At 43.8% G+C, this 19,549-nt stretch overlaps 1 protein-coding gene across 4 annotated transcripts in view; it reads left to right on the top strand.

The window, feature by feature from the left end:
• Positions 1 to 16,119, top strand: part of CAMKK2 (calcium/calmodulin dependent protein kinase kinase 2) — a 557,312-nt gene extending 541,193 nt beyond the window's left edge. For 3 of the 4 annotated variants that reach the window (XM_069619567.1, XM_069619565.1, XM_069619566.1), the window contains one exon: positions 11,854 to 16,119. In XM_069619567.1, coding sequence (XP_069475668.1) covers positions 11,854 to 11,929 — 76 coding nt within the window. In that variant the 3' untranslated portion in view covers positions 11,930 to 16,119. The remainder of the gene's footprint in view (positions 1 to 11,853) is intronic. The other variant, XM_069619568.1, reaches the window with a different exon arrangement.
• Positions 16,120 to 19,549: the final 3,430 nt, after the last annotated feature.

Genomic DNA, 19,549 nt, shown 5'->3' with positions numbered 1-19,549 from the left:
AGGGAGAATGGGACCAGGTTGGACCTGGGTGGGGGGGCAGACCAAGAGGAAGGAGGTCAATCACTCCAGGGCCTGATCCGTGATGCCCAGGTTCTCACGGAGTCGATTGATCAGGATGGCATGGTTGACCGTGTCAAAAGCAGAGGAAGGAAGGAGGATGAAGACAGAAGGAATGCTGGAATCAAGGTTAGAGAGCAGATCTTCACAGGTGTTCAGGAGAACAGTTTCCATGCCTCTGGCAGCTCTGAATCCAGATTGATGGTCATGGAGACAACCAACAGATTCAGTGTGGAGAGTAAGCTGGGAGATGGAAAGTTTTTCCAAAAGTTTACCCAAGAAAGGGGTGATGTAGATTGGACAATAGTTTCCCGGGCAGGTAGGATCAGCAGGCGGCTTCTTGATGAGTGGGTGCACAAGGGAGTGCTTAAGGGGGCAGGGGAACGTTCCAGTGGTGAAATAGTGATTACAGAAATCGGCCAAGGCTGGAAGGAGGGTCTTAATATGGTCCTTGATGGTTCTGGAGGAGCATGGGAGCACCTGTTTGGACAAAGCTTTCATAGATCAGACTTGTATAGAAACCTTGTCAGGTGTTGTCAGAGAGAAAGAGGAAAAAGGAGGAGGAGAGGTAGAAATGGCCAAAGGGGGCCGAGAGTGGAAGAGGAGATAGAGGACAGGATGTCCTGGGATTTAGCAGAGAAGTGAGAGGCCAGAGCCATACAGAGGGCCTTTCAGGGAACAGGAGAGGTAGCGACTGCAGCAGGGTTGAACAACTCCTTGCAGATTTTAAAGAGTTTGGCCGTGTTGTTAGAGGCTGTGGAGACGCAGGCTTTAATGTGTGCTCTGTCCTTGATGAGTGTTATTGCTTTGTCTGGCATTTTGGTGCAACCAGTCTAGGTATGTCTAAATGTGGCCTGGCATGCTTTACTGTAATGTTATTACGGGTCTACACTGGTCTATACTGTGCAGCCAGTAGGACATGTTTTCACTGTGGCATGGCATTTTTGATAGCAAAGCATTTATGTTCATGTGCACTGTTGGTGACTTGCATGTATTGGATTGGTGTTACCCTACAAAACAATTGCAAACATTGTGGCTTTATAGCCAATTTTTCTCAGAAAGTGTGCTGTATATTAGATTAAAACACATATTCATATCTTTCACCTAGTCCTGTGTGCGGCATACCCCTTCAGCGGCACATTTGTGTGTCTTGCGCAAGTGTGACAATCTAGGCGGGCCCAGAGTGTGGCGCGATCCGTGATTTGTTGCCGAGTTGGGGGGGCCCTCAGCATTTTGTGTTACGCCACTGCCCCTATTACATACATAATGAGCTAACATGCACCACCCTTCCACACTGCTAGTTTCAGAAAAGGCTCTCCTCGCCTCTCTGCCTAACAAAAAGCAAGTGTGCACATCAGCCCCTTTCCCTTCGGATGTGAAAGAACAGATAACGCGGCTATCTGTCCGCTCACATGCGTGGGGGGGGGGGAGGGGGCTGATGTGTGCGTTTGATTTTTGTTAGGCAGAGCAGCGAGGGAAGCCTTTCTTGAAACTAGCAGCTTTAAAGTTTTGCAAATACATTTTTCTGCACAAACACAGTAACACATTAAAGCCGCCAGTTTAAGGAAAGTCTTCTCTCCCCTCTCTAACAAAAAGCTATGTGTGGAAGCCCCTCCCCACATCTCACATTTCGGGGGAAGCCGGATTAGCTCAGTGGAGTTGCATGCCTGACACTGAACAACATGAATTGATATTGAAAAGAATTTGTTTACCTTTTTAATTGTGGAAGTAGGCGAAAGCTGGACAAATGGGAAAGTAAAACGCTACATTTCTTTAATAGAAATATAAGCTACACATGTCTATTAAAAAGGCATTTAGTTTTATTTGTAATTGCGGAACTAGGTGATAGATCGACAAATGGGAAAGTTAAATGCTATATTTTTTAAAATGCTATACATTTGGAGGGATTCTTCGGCCCCGATTCCAAGAGAAAATGTCAAAACGGACAGATACTTTTCCGTCTACCATTGTTATGGCGGGCAGAACACGGCAGCCTTGCTGCAGGCCACTCACATTAATGGATCATGTCAGGGGGAAAGTCATCCCCCACCACAGGACCTTTCAACCCTTTCCAATGAAAGGGCCCCCATGTTGCCAGTCAACAGTCTTGTAAAACAGCAATATGTTCCTTTCTTTATTTTTGTTCTGCGGCTTAAACTATGCTTTTTAAAGCGCTCGCTTTGCAAGCTGCATTTCCTGGAGCCCTTTCGGCCGTCGCTTCCCACTGGATATACAGAATTGTTATCACCGCATTGCCTTTTAACACTAGTTCCTCCAGATCCGCCACAGGCTGACAAAGAAGTCTTTATAGCTCTTTGGTGGCTATTTTGTGTGCTGGTTGTCTCATGAAAATCGGAGGCTATTAACCTTATCTTTATCAGCATTGTAATGTATGCACCCCAGGGGTGCCTCAGGCTGTTTTCACTCTATGCAGTTGGACCCCAACCATCATGTTGAAATGGGCCCCCACACATCTTCAGCCAGGCCTTCCCCACCATCAGGCGCTATCGCATGCAACTCCAGCCATTCTCTTACGGTGCTGCCGCTACCAGTGACTGTAGTACTGGCCACCTTCCCTGGCCATCATATGGGCGCTGCCACATCAATCTGATGTAGATGGGTCCAGTGTTACAGCTAAGCTCCAATTCTGTCGCCAGAGCCCCAGTATCGTCCCCCTTCACAAAGCTTTGTCTCCCTTTTCATTGCTCAGGTGTCCGGACAACCCTGTCACGGCTTATCGGACTGTCATACAGCTTTCGACCGTGGTCATGTGTCACCTGGTCCACTGTTGGCCAACTCATGTCTTTGAGAACGGTTTCTGGTTCTATGTGATTTCACGCAGGAGAAATCATCAAATCGGATCTAGTCTCATTTTTTCTTTTAATCAATTTGGGCGCAAACGTATGCAGGGGAGACACCCCTGAGCCCCTCCCATTTCCACCCCACCTTAATTATTACCTGTATCCACCCCACCCCACATATATTTGACGGAAAATGGGTTTTAAAAAAATGACGAATTCTCCTGCGATGAAACCTCCCTATCCCCGGTTTCCCTGACCTTCAGCTAACTGCTGTTGGACTACATGCAGCCCAACATGCCTACTATATGGCTCTTTAGTCCTGCCCACCATCTTTTTGGCAGTGAATGCTTTTTGGAGAATATGTTGTCATTCTGCCTCCATGTTAGTGCTAAAACTCTGCTGCAATCCTTTTTCCCCTCCAGGCTATTCAAAGGAGATGGGTTTCATAGAGCCAATGATAGGGCTTATATTGATGAGGTCAGGCCCTCTATGGCCAGGCCACATTTTGCTAGTGAGCGTGATGCATGTCGTCCTATTCCGGATGCAACACTCCTCACCCAACTCTTCCAGTGATGCCACCTTCAATGTTCTCATTCAGAAGATGTACAAAGTAACACTGAGGCACGTCTTCATCTACATCTTAAATGCCTTCATTTGTCTTGGGGCATGGGGAACAATTCACTAATGCCATGTGACCTACCCACAGTGCAGTAACTTTGCTGAAAATGTTGGGGGGGACATGACATCTGAAGAAAAGGTGCTCCAGCCAAATGAATGGGGACAAAATGATGTGCCATGAAAGTTGGGGCGGGGACAAACTCCCATGTCCCACCCTAAAATTACGCCCATGCTTACCCACCATCAACAAAAGGGTCAGTGGACTCTACTTAGATTGCAGTCAATGATGGCAACAGATAATAGATGAATACCTTACGGCTTGAGTCTTCGCTGGTCCTGAATGCCCACAATGGTCCCTGCAGATGCCACCACTAGTGGGTCATAACTCCTTAGCAAGGTCAGAGCCTCTGTTCTGAACTCAAAAGACACAGCTCTCCGGTTTTGAACTGAGTACTAATCAAAATGATTGTAAAGGAAGAGACGTTCAAGGTGGACTCTGTGGCCCAGGAACTGGGCATCTACGGGTCTTGCACGAGTAAGCGCTGGGCATGAAGGCTGCATACTTCCACATACCCATTCATCCCTCCGAGGATATATCAGCAATTTCTGATCATGCTCTCACTGAGGGTTTTGGTCCACACCACAAGAACATTCATCTGCTGTTGTAGCACGTATCAGAGACCCTGGCTCTTCACCTCAGTTGCTCTCGGGACAGCTCTAGCTGTTAAACCAAGAACCAACAGTGTTTTACCCAGTGAGTTTTTCAATTATTAAAGCGCTAGGCTGTGTGCTTGGTAAAATAATCCTTCTATGGGACAGCGTGCCCTCCAATAGTTTAATGATCATTAACACCCAGAAGGGAATGCCGGAATCCTGGGAGCCAATCAGGATCCAGCGCTTCTGGGCAATGATTGCAGGTGCAGCCATGTATCCCTCTGACCCTCAGGATTCCATGTGTCATGCCGGATGCTCTTGCAGTCCCTGCCCCCTCACTGCGCTGCCCACATCAACCCCTTGGCAGTCCCCTCTTACCTGTCTCTTGCATCACTGCCTCTCTCTGGCTCTTCCCAATAGTCCCAAACATCTCTCTCACCCCTGTACACTTCATCCGAACCCTGCCTTTGCTGCTGCACCCACTTTATCAACACAAAAAAAACTGTCAAGCCGCAGAGAGCCCATTGCTTGGCAACCATCACACATTGGCTCATTATTAATTTCGTTCTTTTTTGCTGTAAATCCTGGGTGTCCAGTAGCTCCTGGACTCATGGTCATGTAGTAATAGCATTATTGCCCAGAGTCCTATGCAATATAGGTTATCAAACGCCCTTAGTCCTCTTTGCGCCCATTCGATTCGCTCAGGCTCATAAGTCGAGCTTCCATGCTGTACTCTGCCCTTTAACTCAGTCTTCAGGGCCAATAACCCAGGTATGGCCCCCGGGCGGGCTCTATGAAGTTAATTAGCACCCTGTGGGTGAGAGGCGGACAATCAGGAGACTAGCAATGCAAGCTGATACTCCCGATCTAGCACGCGTTTTAAGCTGCCTGATTGCCGGCTCCCAAACCCACCATCTTCCCCCACCGCCGCTGCAGTCAGTCTGAACCCCCAGCCCCCAATCCCCACTTACCTGTTTGCTGCAGCAGCAGCAACCACCGCTGCAGCTCCTACAGCTCTGTTTGGCCACCAATGAAAGGGAAGAGGGGCACCGAGGGGCACCGTATGGAGCCCCGCCTTCCTCAACCATGGCGGCCATCTTTGCACAGTATTTTCATTCAATGATTGGGATGCCGCGCGCATCCCGTTCTTTGAATGGAAATACTTTTTTTTTTTAACACCCTGGGTTGCCGTTTTGGTAACCAATTCCATAGGTTATGATTGGGGGGGAGGGGTAACATCTCAGGCCCCTCATTAAAGATTTGGCTGCCGAGCCGTTAGCCCCCACCCCTGTCCCTTCTGGGTATAGCCCGTGGAATGGGTTACTAACGCTATATACAGGCAATTATCCCTTCATTGATTGGAATAGTCTTATAGTAATAATGCCCCCCTCATGAACCATTACCAATTGCCAATGTTCTTCTGGTCTTCATTAAAGATTACCTTGGGACAAGGGCTTTTACAACCCAATAATGCCCCTCAAAATGCTGCATTATTGCTTATGTTATCCCCAGGAGAGGAGTCAGAACATTGGCATGGTAAAATGGAGAATACTCTGTCTCATGGGTGCCCAGTCAAATGGTCGACAGGTCAAATGGTCGAATTTTTATTTATTTATATATATATTTTTTAGGTTTTTTGTTTAGGGAAAAAAGGGTTTTTTTAGCAAAAAAAAGTGGGTTGGGCCCCCCCCCCCCCAAAAAAAAAGGGAAAAAACAAAACAAATAAATTCGACCATTTGACCTGTCGACCTTTTGGTGTCGACCATTTGTCCTGTCGACCATTTATTTTCGACCAAATGACCTAGAACCTGTCTCATGTCTCATGATCTCACAGTTGATAGCAGCACACGCCTGACTGCAGGGCAGAGCTTTTGAATACGCTCTCCTCTCAGTGGTGTCAGGCATCTTACCCACGGTGGAAACTGATGCCAGAGTAGATGCCATTGCCATTAGCATGTGTTGCATATCATTCTTCTGTCAAAAAGCTCTGCCAGCTATTTTTGCCGATGGTGGTGACCCATATCAACACGGTGCCCCCTGGCAAGATGCTGAGTATGAAGCAGTGGAAAATTGGAAGATAAGCAGAATCTATTTAAAAAAGTGCAAATTATGCATTGATATCCTGCAGCATATGGCGGTAATTCAAATTTTGTGAATCAATGTAAACTCCCGTTGAGATATTTTCCACTCAGTGCAGAGAGAGAGAGAGAGAGAGGGAAAGGGAAAGGTAGAAGGAGTGGGAGAAGGTCAGGGGCAGGTGGGGGAAGAGAGAGAGAGGGAGAGAAAACACGAAAATAGGACATCGCCCAATGCAGAGGCAGAGAGAGAGAGAGAGAGAGAGAGGTATGTGGTTTTTAAATACATTCTACAGGACTCCAAATGTAGTGATGCAAAGGAAGGGAAAACCTTTTAATGTAGTTCTTATGCACCATAAAAACAAAGTCCATGAATTGACATCTGCTCAATATTATGCCCAATGATCAACACTTGCCTTTGAGGTATTGTAAATTCCAAAAAGCAAAAAAGGTGTCTTCTTAAACATATTGCATAATATCATAAAAGAAAAATAAAAAAATCACAATCAGAAATGTGATTAAGAAGGAGGCAGGACATTGACGCATACACTCTCTGGGAGTGCAAGTGGGCAGGCGGAAGGAGAAAGACCAGGGTAAACAGAAACATTTGGATCTCTGTGGAAGAGGTAGAGCGGGCAGGCCTAGGGAAGTACACCTGAGGAATTTGTATTTTTATGTATTGTCATCTGCACAGTTCTAACCCTTCGCCCTCTCTGGACTCCAGACAGGACTAAACCCTGTCCTTCCCTCTTTCTCTCAGGTAGTTCTCCGGTATTGTCCAGGACATGCAAGTGGTTGTTAGTAGCAGAAATAGAGTAACCCCTCCATGCACTGGCATGTAGGGTACTGGGCAATCCCATCAATGGCGTGGTCCTCAGTCACAGGCTTTGCATGGCCACTTACCTACTGGTTCAGCTACATAAAGGAAACACCTTGTTCTGCTCCCACTCAATCTTCCTTCCTTTCTTTCCCGAGCTCAGATCTCATCTTCTTCTGTCACCGGGTCCCTCCCATGGGGATGCGACTCTCCAAACACCTTCCCAAACAGGCTGGGCTGTTTCTCAGTGTATAACATCCAGCCAGGATCTGCTCTGGCAGGGCACAGGGAGATCCAATTAACAGTTTGCTCACTAGGTCTGGCTCTACAGTAAAGCTAGTCATAAATTACAACTCCCCACTTTAACAACTTGCAAAAAGGGTGTTACATAGGGTAGAATTGTTTTCATATTCTAGATCAAGAGATGACTGCTAACCTACATTGCTAGCACCATAGGTCCAAATGAAGCTGGTCGGTACAGACTTGTTAGGATCGTAGAACTGGTATGAAAAGGCAGGCTATCGAGGCCCTCCTCAACCTCTTCAGTCAAGATTTAAAAACTATTCGACTAATAAAAGAGACTGACTTATTAAATAAAAAAGTGATTGGCTTGTTTGAAACTAATATATAGAGTGTGATGGATGCAAACTCATCCACACAAAATCCACACCAGTAATAAGAACTGTGTCCACCTTGTTTTAATTTCCCGGCCTCCTACAGATATCCTTTCCTTTAATGAGGAATTAATTGCCACAATAATGATGGAGGCCTTAAACAGAAGGAAGGGGGATACAGCGGACAAGGAAGCCCTAATCTTAGAACAACACCTTAATAATCTGGGCATACTAATACAAAAACACAAACCACGCACATGAAAAGCAACAGCCTGGACTGGGTGACATCTAGGAACATCAGCATTGGGAATATTGATATTAAACCACGCATTTGGTCTGATCACTCTATTATAGAATTTACTATATAAATTCAAGAGAAACCACATCACTCTCGTAAATCTCCAAATAGAATTTCTAGCAGAAAATTGAACAAAATAAAAACAGAGGGCTTGAAAAGCTGTCTCGAAACTATCATAGCGTCTTCCTCAGATCAAGACCCCACCATGTAAAATGACGTAAATTCACGGTTTACACATAACATCATTTTTAGACAGAGTTGCCCTACATATCCAAGACTATTCGTGACTGACCAAACCACGTGGAATTGGTTTACCAAAGCCCTGACTATACTTAATAAATCCAAGAGACAGGCTGAATGAGCCTGGCAAAAAGATGTGACCAATGAAAATAAAACGACATGGAAACTACTCGAGAGAGAACATAAACATAAATTCTATGAGACAAAAAATGTTTTTTCAATGAACAAATAGAAAATGCAGACAAGTAGACGAGAACACTTTTGGAAATTTTCAGAAAATAGAAAAGCCTAATGCCCTGGTACGACCTTTCTTACAAGACAATGAGGACTGTGCCAGGGTACAACAAGCTTTCACAAAAAATATTACTTTAGCACGTAACAAAATCAAGAATAATCTGAACACAGAGGAGAATACCTAAGAGGAGGAGTTTGGAAAGAACCAGGGAATGCAAAGGAACAACCCCAATTCCACTTCAAACTAGTCGCCACTAGAGATATGGAAAAGATGTTCACAAAAATGCACCCAACTACCTGTCCCGGTCACCCAATCTCCTCCAAACGAATCCCCGTTTCTAAAGAGATTTGTTAACGCGTTCTTTACTCAGAACTTGTTCCTGGCACAATTAAGCAAGTGGTGTTGATCCATCTACTAAAACACCTGGGTTGAACACCAAGGAGACTTCCAATTTAAGACCCATCACAAATACTCATGTTCTACTTAAGATCATTGATAAAATAGTAGCCCCCAGCTGCAGGAATATCTAGAAAACATCAGAAGCCTTGCATGTGAAAACATTTCGATTCCATACTAACCATTGGCCGGAGAGCGCCATTCTAGATCTGCAAACTGAGATGCCGAGCACCGTGGATAACAGCTACACATGTATGCTGATCCTATTAGACCTATCAGCAGTATTCGATTTTCTGGATCAAGTGCGCCTGCTTCAAATCTTAGCTGACTTGGGAAACTGCTCAGAGAATGTCATTGCATGGGTCAACTCATTTTCCAGTGACAGAAAATCTAGGATCTGCTGGGGCAATGCCACCTCTGAGTCAACCCATATACATTACGGTTTTCCGCAGGGGACATGCCTATCACCGACCCTTTTAATGTATATGTCAAACCCTTATGTGATCAATTGGAACTGATGGGACTACATTTCACAAACTATGCTGATGATTTTCAGCTAGTGACGGAACTGAGTGGAAATCACTTAAAAGGCCTCAGAAAAACTTGCTACCATCTATGGATTCATCAAAAGTTGGATGATGAAAAATTGGATGAGCCCAAATCGCTCTAAAACAGAGCTCGTGGTCTATGGATCAAAACAGACAAGGGCCAAATTTTGGTCCTGAATATACCAGCTTCGAGGCGGAAGGTTGTCTAATCTCAGTATCAAACAAAGTAAAGACCCTTGGGCCCTGATTCATGGATTATTTGCGCAGAGAAAAACGGGATTTGTGCGCCATTCTGCCCGCAAATCCCTGTTTAACAAATGGGGATTTGCGGGCAGAATGGCGCACAAATCCCGTTTGTCTTGGCGCAAATAATCCATGAATCAGGGCCTTGGTGTCTTTATGGAAGCCTCCCCTATTGCAGATGCCGAGCTAAATAGTGTCGTAAAAAAACCTCACACTAGCATCTTAAAGTCTTACAATAGATCAAACCGCTGGTCACACGGAAGGACTGTGAGACCCTGGTGCAAGCCATTATAATGCCTCGATTGGATTGCTGAAATTCCCTGCTAAGTGGAGCAAGCAAGGAATGTATACAGAAATGGCAAGTAATCAAAAATGATGGCATCGGTGTTGTGCGTCATACCCGTAGGTGGGAACAAATAATCAATTCAAGGAAAGAACTCCATTGGCTTCCGGTGGCGGTGAGATTGTGTTTTAAAGCTGAAACAAAACCTGTCTCTTCAAAAAACAAGAAGATCTTTACGATCAAGCAATGCTCAATGTCTTTTCGCCCCCCCCCCCCTGTGAACAGAACAAGGGGCAATGGCAGATCTTTTCCTGTGCAAGCAGCTTAGGCACAGAACATGATTCCGGTAGATCTACGCTTGGAAAAAAGGCTTCTGACTTTCTGGAAACACCTGAACATTTCCCTATTCGAATAGGGAATCTAGAATAGGCTCCATCCTTGTTCTGTCCTGTCTTACCTGCTATGTCCACGTGGGATTGTGCGCCCGGATGCCTGTGGGCTATGGCGCGGTACGCATAAATAAATAATAATAGAGGAATGACAGGTGTACAAGAAACAGGAAGCAAACTCTATTTAACATTCACACTTGTCAAAGGTGCTGCATTATTTCCATCATCACAGGATTAGAGTAGGCAATTGCACTGGAGTAGCTCTTCTCCACATCCTCATGTTACGCTCTTGCTGAGCTGACAGTTTCTTTCTGTGCTTGCATAGGTGATAGTAATGTGTGTTTGATTTTTGAAATCTACTACTCAGAGAAAATGTGCATTTGGATGGGGGCTTGTATCAAGGGTCTATTAGCTCAGACAGAAGGCCTGCGGCAAGTATTTTTGCATGAGACCACTGGAGTGATTCAGACTGATTTTACCCCTACTTTCACATAGAATATGAAATGACCACATAACCAATAACTTGTCTTGTTCTCTCTGAGGTCTCAGCCATCTTGTCCAGGGTTACCCTGGTTCCGGCACTGTGGCATGCTGTCACTGCTGCACCCAAATCTCCTTAAAATAACAGAACACCTTGCCCAACATACAGGGGATAATACATCTCCTAATTAAACATGATCAGGATACTGAAATTAATGCCACACCAAACTTCCGTGACAACACAGAGGAACAGTAAATTGTCTGTATACAATCTAAGAATACCAAGGAGACTTGCTGAATTCTTATGATGTATAGAATCGAAGCTGTCTATTCCTTTTCAACTACTAAAATTCAAAATGTATTTGGTGTCCTCCACCCTACATTTATTCAGTGCATACTTGTTAACCATACTATGTTGCTCTATGGTTATTTTGTATTTGTAGATCCGGGCGCACCCTATTAACTGCTGTGCATGAGGTATTGCTGATTGGGATTGTCCTAGAGGCTAATGCGTGGCACTCGTCAGCTACCGGGTTCATGTTCCAAGTCCCGGTAAATTAGACCTTATGTGCAAACAGCTCCCCTCCATGCAATATGTGCCATTTGCAATGTGAAGTGCAAAAAAGGGATGTAAAAAGCAGATAGAATTGTCTGTATGTCTCCCTTGTGCCCTTAACATTGCAAATTGAGTAAACGCATGGACTCTATGGAATCCGCCTGTTTTTTTGCTGATGTAAAATGTAGGCGGATTCAACAGGAATCCACAGCATTTATGCCAGCTTGAAAATGTCCTACTGGCAAAAATGCTGTCACATTTGTATGGCGGAGGGTATAGGGCGGCGGAAATGGACATTCTGTTCCATGCCCCTTGTTCCCCCATGCGAATTAATGAAAAAGTGGTGTGGAGTAAAATACGTGCATCAAATGGTTTTGCTACGCCAGGCAAAACATGAACTCCACCATGTGTTATATGCTCCTTTCCTGTAACCTGAACACTGCATGAAAAGAAAAGTGCCTCACATGCTCAATCCTTGTTTTTTTTTCATTTGAAATGATGGGCATTGTTGTTTGGAAAGCAACCTCTTACATTTCCCTTTTTTCTTAGCAGGAAACAAGGCAGTGAGGAGAGCCCGAGGGGCAACGGTCTCCCAGAGGTGAGTGAAGAAGAGGTGCTTTCCTGAAGTCGATGGACTAGCCGCTGGCGAGCTTCCCACAGAGACCTGGCCTCTGCTGCCCGCAGAAATGGCCAGTTTGAGCAACCTATGTGTCGCATGGCATGGCCCTACTAATCTCTGTACAAAGCGGGGTGGAGAGCTTCTGTCGCTGCATGCTGGAACGACAAACCACGATGTGCCGGGCCACAGCGGCGGCGTTGGAAGATGCTTTATGGAAGTGTTCCTGTCCTTCCTACACACACCAGCTGCATTTACCACTGATGAGTTCCTGAAAACAATAACAGATTTTCCCACATGGGCTGCTGGTGAGCCAGTAAGGAAACAGTGTCAACACAGGAGCGTACGGGCTATGAAAAGTGCCCCTACCAAATATTTGCAAACATCAATGACAGTGATTTACTAGGGTGCGAGTGAGATCCCATTTTTAGAGCTCACTGTCAAATTAATTACCTCTTGGGGTGCTAAACAACCGAAAGGACGATGCACAAGCTCACCACAAGTTTACAGTGTTACCGCTAGTGAGCAAGGCTGGTAGGTGCTTACATCTGGGTCTATAGTCGGGAGTTGTGAATGCTTGTGAGCTGGGCCACTGGCCTGTAGCACTTTTGAGCAAGGCCTATTTGTTAACACTTGTGAGCAAGGACAATTTGTTAACACTTGTGAGCCAGGCAGGTGATGGTTTGCAGGATCTTCCAGTTATATCTTTGGGTAAAGTGGATAAAGACTTTGAACCGTCCAGCTATTTGCGACCCTTTTCCACTGAATTGTAACTGGGCTTGGGATACTTTCCCCGTGCAGGAGCAGTGAATACTCAAGTGAGGTTAAGGAGGGGTAGGTTCTTTTTCAAGGGCTTTGCGTTCAGCGGGTGCGCAATTTAAACCAATGCTTAAGAGGGTTTGGTATTAAAGGGAATGTGCATTGTGTTAGGTGACCGGCATCTACTGCTGAACATGTTGAGAATATGGTCATGTTGAGAATATGGCTCGGTAGAACCCAGGTTAAGTTTAACCTAAAATCCAATGCTTCCGTATGCGTTGCACGGCCGACATAGAATTGTAATTGAAAATATTGCTTCTGCATTTGAACCGTCTTGGTAAATAGACTAAAGAACCTTATGAAATTATAATACTACCTGTTTTTATATTCCATTAACCAAATAGATGTTTTATTTCTTAAAAATATACAATTGATTGAGTTGATGTTTATCTAGTGCCAAATAGCATAGCAGTGTGTATTAATAGTCTTGTTTATTCAACGTACATATATATAATGCAAAATTAATTCCAACTGGTTTTAGTGAACGGCAAACAACCAATTTATGAATTTTGGAATCAAAAGTTCTCGGAGAACATTTGGCTAACTCTTTTTGTTAACTAAAATCTTCTAAATAAAAAAATGATTTAGCTTAGTGGTTTTAGATATATTTTTGAAGTATATGTTGACGATTTCCAATAAAATACATACATAAATATATTATCCCATAAACATAATACAGATCTAAACACGTTTATCCAGAACTATAAAGTGTGCAAGTGTGTATAAAGTACTTGCCAAAAAGTGATGAACTAAAAGCACACGATTGCCTTGATGTGTGTCTTAATTGTAACACAATGCAATCTTGGTTGTAAACCGAATTTTAAAGACATCTGTCCTTTTTATGACTATAGCTGTCAAGCCTTACAGAATATTTTTCCAAACTTTGGTATTAAATTTACTGTATTTGATCTGTGATGTAGACTGCATGGTTAGTGTAATAACCTATACAGCATTCATTAAAAGTCTTTGGTGGAGATACTGTTGCCTCAGTAACGTAGACTGTGTGTGTGGCACATGCTTGCCTAGTTCAGCCAATCAATGTTGTTATTTTCTGGGATGGCAGAACGGCTGGCTCAGTTTGGTGACCTATGTGATCCCCGTCATTTTTTGAGAAACTTAGATGAACAATCTTCTAGAAGAACAACTAGCACAGTAATGCTTTGTGGAAGACCATGGATAACTACCATGGTGAAACTTCCAGATTCATGAGGAGACATCAGTTTGCGACCAAAGGTCTCAGAATATGTACAGTACAGCATCTATGATAAAATATTACAGCTCTTTGACGGGATCCCATTTAACTTATGAGATCTCAGAATGTGTACAACTTGCATAATAAGAAGTTACTGCTTTGTTTGACTAGTGTACCCATTTAAAGGGTAAAACGACATAATTTGTCACTCTCCCAAAATAAGGCGTCCTAGCTGTTTCGTTAGGGAGCTCATTAGACTCACAATATCTCAAAATGAAGACATCTTCCATGATAAGATGTATACGTTTCGGGAGGGGTAGTTTAAGGCTTAATATTTAAGAATGCGTCATCTTTTTGTGATGAGATTTCTCAGGCCTTTGAGTAGGAAGACAATTTCACTCATTATATCTAAGAATGTGTACAAGTTTCACAACAAGATTTACATTTTTTTGTTTACTCATGATGACTAAATTTGTGCACCTTCTCTAAAATGTCCTGATCATTTGACCAGGTAGCACACCTATCTCGCTTTTGGAGCTGCGTGATTTGTATAGTAACTTATAAAGCTTCCACAACCAATGCTCCTGCTTTTGATCTATATAATGCCTAAACCTGGCAAACTAGCTTTATTTTCAGTAACAAATAACCTTCAAAATCAGTCACCATGGTTCTCTAGAACTTATAAAAACTTCCAAGAACATCTCCATGGTCCTCTATTTGATGTGGTTGGTGAACTCGGTAAACACCATTGTGTAGCAACGTGTACGAGCACAAGTAGCCATTTCTTGTTCTTCCAGAAGAAAGGAAGCTTGATTTGGTTAAAGATAAGATACCGTACATTTTCAGGCATAGCCTTTATGGACCTCCACTTGAGTAGTTAAACTGGTTCAGGAGTATGACAGTACAGCAATCTGAAAACTTGCCAAGAGCTGTTATAGAGTTCTTCCAAAAGGATCGTGGTGTGGTCGCACAGCGAGGGTCTTGTAACATTTCAATAACAGACTTTAAAGCTCAGTAATGAGATTGTGCAATTTGTGTAATAATGTGTTCAATAATGTGTTCACGCACCACAAAGCGAAGGTCGGTTGTCTCAACCAAATGGCTAAGATCATGTGCAACTTCTGTGAATAGTCTTCACAATTCCTAATATTTTTGTACCAATGATCAGGAATTCAACCTTTCCGTGTTGTAGCAAATACCTCAGTCATCGTAAAATACTACTAAAGGTTTAAAGAAATATCAGATGCACTGCTCTTCTGAGGAAAAAAACATAAGGGTTTCTATTCTGGTTAATTAGTACTGTAGTGTTGAATTTCAAAGAAGTGAAATGATGTACTTTTTGGAGATATGTGAAGATTTTGTGTGCAATATATTTTGTACTGCTGACTTATAAAGGTTAAATGCATATTGCCATTGATTCTGAAAGGCAGATTTTGCAAAAGGGAATAACTGTGATGAAATGGCTTATGCAGGAGTACCAGCTTACGGAGGAAACAACAACCTGCCCACATTTAAATGTCCCAATAAGAATTTTTTTAAAAACAATCATGATGGGGAGAAAAAGTCAATGGTTTGCCAGCTGGGCACAACACTGGGATAAACTATAGAAAGGATCCACTAAATAGAAATGATGAAGATGGATTAGAAAACATAATTTGCTTTTATTAGGAGGACAATGTTCTGTAAGAGGTCACTCGTACAAGGATCTTCTTCTGCTAAATCAATGCTTTTACTCTTTTTAAAATCAAGAATTGGCCTGTGCAAAGGGGTTCTAAATTTCCTGTATGCCTCATGTGGACATGTGAATCCACCTGCAAGTCCCTCCCAAGATGACTTAACATGGATGGATGCAGGTGCGACAGGGCAAGCGGGTGCTTCCTCAGCAGACGTCGCGGCAAAGGATTCATGGATCCGGTGCCGATTTTGTTCAACTGTATCTGCAGATGGTAAACTGTTGTGTTCAGAAAGCCGCTTTGTGAATGTTCCTCTTCTAATGCTGTGCTTTACTTGAGGCGTAATGCTTGTGTTTTACCCTTGATCTTTTTACTATGCATTTTTCGTTACCAAGTGTATATTTTTCAAATACTATGTATTTAGCACCTAAATATTATTAACTACAATATAGGTGCTTTTTACAATTATGTTCTAAACTCATCTATAAACTTGAAATAAAGAAATTTCAAAGTTGTATCATGTTATCTTTTCTTTAACCCGTGATTTGGTTTATAATGGGTGTACGACACTCTGTTCCCCGTGGGCCGCTGCAGAGGCGTAATGCCACTCTTTCACCTTGTTCCCTTGAAAAGCATGTAAACACCAGGTGAGCAGTACTTCACAACCTTATTAATGACATGAATCCCCTCTCAGCCATTCACCCCAAAGGATCAACTGAAAAATGTGCTATGTCATCTTACTCTTGGGAGGTCCCGATTGACATCCGTAGACAATAGGAGGTGGAATAAAGCCCCTTGTTGACTGCCATCTTTAATTGTATGATGTTTATGTCCACCCTGATGCCCCTCTCCAACCCCCTTGCACTGGCCCCATGGACCAGCGGTGCAGCAGCTGGAGGGGAGTATGACGGAATCATTTACATAACTAACAATAGTTCTAAATACATTATTTTGTGGTTATTTACTTTGTGGGGGCCTTAAATGCACCCTTAAGCATAGTAAGGCTTTTCAAGGAGAAAGGTATCTTTGAGAACTTAAGACTTGTGGACATGTATTTCCTGTATAACGGCATCTTGGCCGCCAGTGGCCTTGCAGTACTGCACCTTGGTCGCTGGGGACCTTGTATTACCTCTTTGACTTTATCTTGGGTGTTAACTGTTACACTGCATCTTCGTAGCTAGTGGCCATGTACTACCACCTTTTAGTCACTAGTGGCCCTGTAACTTCACTGCATTGACAATCCTCTTCCCCTGTCTCTTGCTGCACTCTTCCCTACGACACACTCCAATAATATTTACCCCATACTTTTTCATCCACTCCCCATTCCCACAATGCAGCCTTCACCTCTGTATCCTTCTCATTCTGCCCCCAGAGTCCTTCCCCCTTAACTCTCCACCTTGTTCCCCTTCCTCTCCATTCTCCCCCACATCACGTCCTGGCATTGTTCTCCACCCAGAAGAGAATTTCAGGTTGACTCATATATCGCTACTTCATCTGCCCCTGCAGTAATCACTCCTTCTCTTTACCCTATCCCTCTGCTCTTATACTGGGGCTCTAGCATGCCCAAATCGATTGCCAAAAAACCCTCCTTCCTAAGGATATTTTTGGCAGTGATAACCCCCACTCATACGTCTGTTACCAAACGTAGATCAATAGTCAAAAGGGCACCTGGTTGATGCCTTGCTCTACCCAGGTGGGTAGCATTATATATAGAACAAAAGTGAGCAAGGTCATGTGAAACTCACTGCTGAAGAGAGAATGGACAGATTCCTGAATTAGTCTCACCGTGATGTGGTGGACCCAGTATCATACACATTGGTTCCTGACAAATTCTGACAGGAGAGTTCTGTACACTGCAGTTTAGGTTTTTATTTTGTTTGCAGTGAGTGTTTTTAGATACACTTGGTTTGTTACAACATAAGATACCTCAACATTTATGAATTTTCGTGGTATAGTACCAAGATTATAAAGAACAAATGTTGAATATTTGTGAAACACAATTCTATAGCTTCTACGTCCTCTATGCATTCCTTGGGAAGGAAACTAGAGAACTTAGTCCAGTAGTAGCTTGTTAAACAGCATAAGTACATAAAACACAATGTAGGGTTGAACAACAACAACACACAAAAAACAAGTCAACACAACAGTGTTTCGGCCAAAGGGTAAGCTAAATGAGCTTGGGTGGTGTAGGCCTTCATCAGGACGAGATATTGGTATGGAGGAAGTATCCTATGTGGTCTGTGGAGTAAGCAAAGAGTGTTTCAGGAATGGGTCAATTCAGGTAAGTCTAGCAGTAGAGAGGTGAATAAGTACAGGGAGACCGGAGGCTTGTAGTGGCCATTCCTGTCAAAAAAGATGAAGGAAGGGGCTGTAATTAGCTGTTAGTGATTCTGCTGTCAATGTAAAACAGTATGGATATAGGCAAAAGAAGCTTACCTATAGGATGCCTGTTGTTAGGAGGGAATTCAGAACAGAGGCGGCGTAGTAAATACGGCTAGTTATCGCAGCCTGATCAAGTCTGCGGAGAAAAGGAGGTAAAAAGGCTCAAAGACTGGGCCATGCGGGGCAAGTGTGTACCATGGTGCACGTGTCGCGTGTGTGTGGAGAGACACTAGGGCTCGATTAAGGTGCCAGGGTCACGGTAAACCCATGGCGGGTGCGCCATGCGTGTGATGTATCCATGCAAGCCCATCCTAAGTACTGGAGAGTGCCTCAAGTAGACAAGGAGGGTGTGTGTGTTCTCAGGTATCGAGTGTTGCCAAGTAAAAAACGCGTGGTGCGTGTCCTTTTGTCGAGTGCGACTGATGGTGCATGTGCGTCATTAGGGAGGAACTGAATAATGACTGCATCGAAAGTTAGGCTGTGGTTGAAGATGCTGCCCCTGTGCGCGAGTAAGTGATAAATGGGGAGCGGTCCCTGCGTTGGCCGTGGCCGTGTTAAGCACAACCACTGCGTGTATGAGTAAGGTAATTCATGGGGAGCGGTGCCCACGTAGCCTGTGTTGAAAAGACCCGCGTGTGCGCGTTGTCTTACTTCGCTCGTTATTAGAGTGAAAAGCTGCAATGCAGTGGATTCAGACGGTCTCGTGTTCTTGTTCCGAATGTCTCAAAAGTCAGAGCCTAACTGTCATGGACAGGTGTATTTATCAGAAGCGGCCATTTTGGGGTTCTCACATATTGGGCTGTCTATACAGGTGCGTGTGTGGGCGCAGTCAGGAATTTGACAGGCAACCAGGGGGACCCCTGCAAACGGGTTCATAGTCCACAGTGTGTGTAAATGTAAAGCTTCGACATGGCCACACACTTGTCAAATGTCATTCATGATTGGTCAATCATAATAGCGGGCTGAGTACAATTATTGCATGTTATCATATTACATTGCTTCGTATACCGACAAAATATGAACTGGGTTTGTGTATATTGTAGCATCCAGACTGACATGGTTACATTTCTGTCATGACAGGGGTCAAGGCATATCGTCATGAATCTATCTAGCACAATTATGGCAAAGTGTATGTATGCCACTGTACTGATGTCCCAATATAGAGTACAAGGCCAAGTTGTGAACCTTGCGAACATTGTGAACATTGTTCAATTCGTGGTGTTCAGACTGTCATAGTTACAATTAAGCCATGGAAGGGGTCGTAATGCATATACAGCACAAAGAGTTGCGAGACACCGGGCTACATTCAACTGTACTGTGTTCCAGTGTGCAATGCAGCGCCAAATGTAATAGTCTCTAAGGTACTGATGTAGTTCAGATTGGGGAGCAGGGGTGACTGTACCACAGGGTATGGATCCTTTATTCCATCAGGTTTATAAGAAATGCTTCCATTCTACGGTGATGTTAAGGCCTTTTCTTACAGTGTTGAGTTTGTGAACCCATTTCTGTTCCAGTTGGGTGAGGGTTCTGTCCACATCTCCACCTCTTTTGGTTGTGGTGATT

This window comes from Ambystoma mexicanum, chromosome 10, assembly GCF_040938575.1.
Source record: "Ambystoma mexicanum isolate Mex_15411 chromosome 10, UKY_AmexF1_1, whole genome shotgun sequence".
Lineage (NCBI taxonomy): Eukaryota > Metazoa > Chordata > Amphibia > Caudata > Ambystomatidae > Ambystoma > Ambystoma mexicanum.
This window is presented reverse-complemented; position numbering and strand designations above follow the sequence as displayed.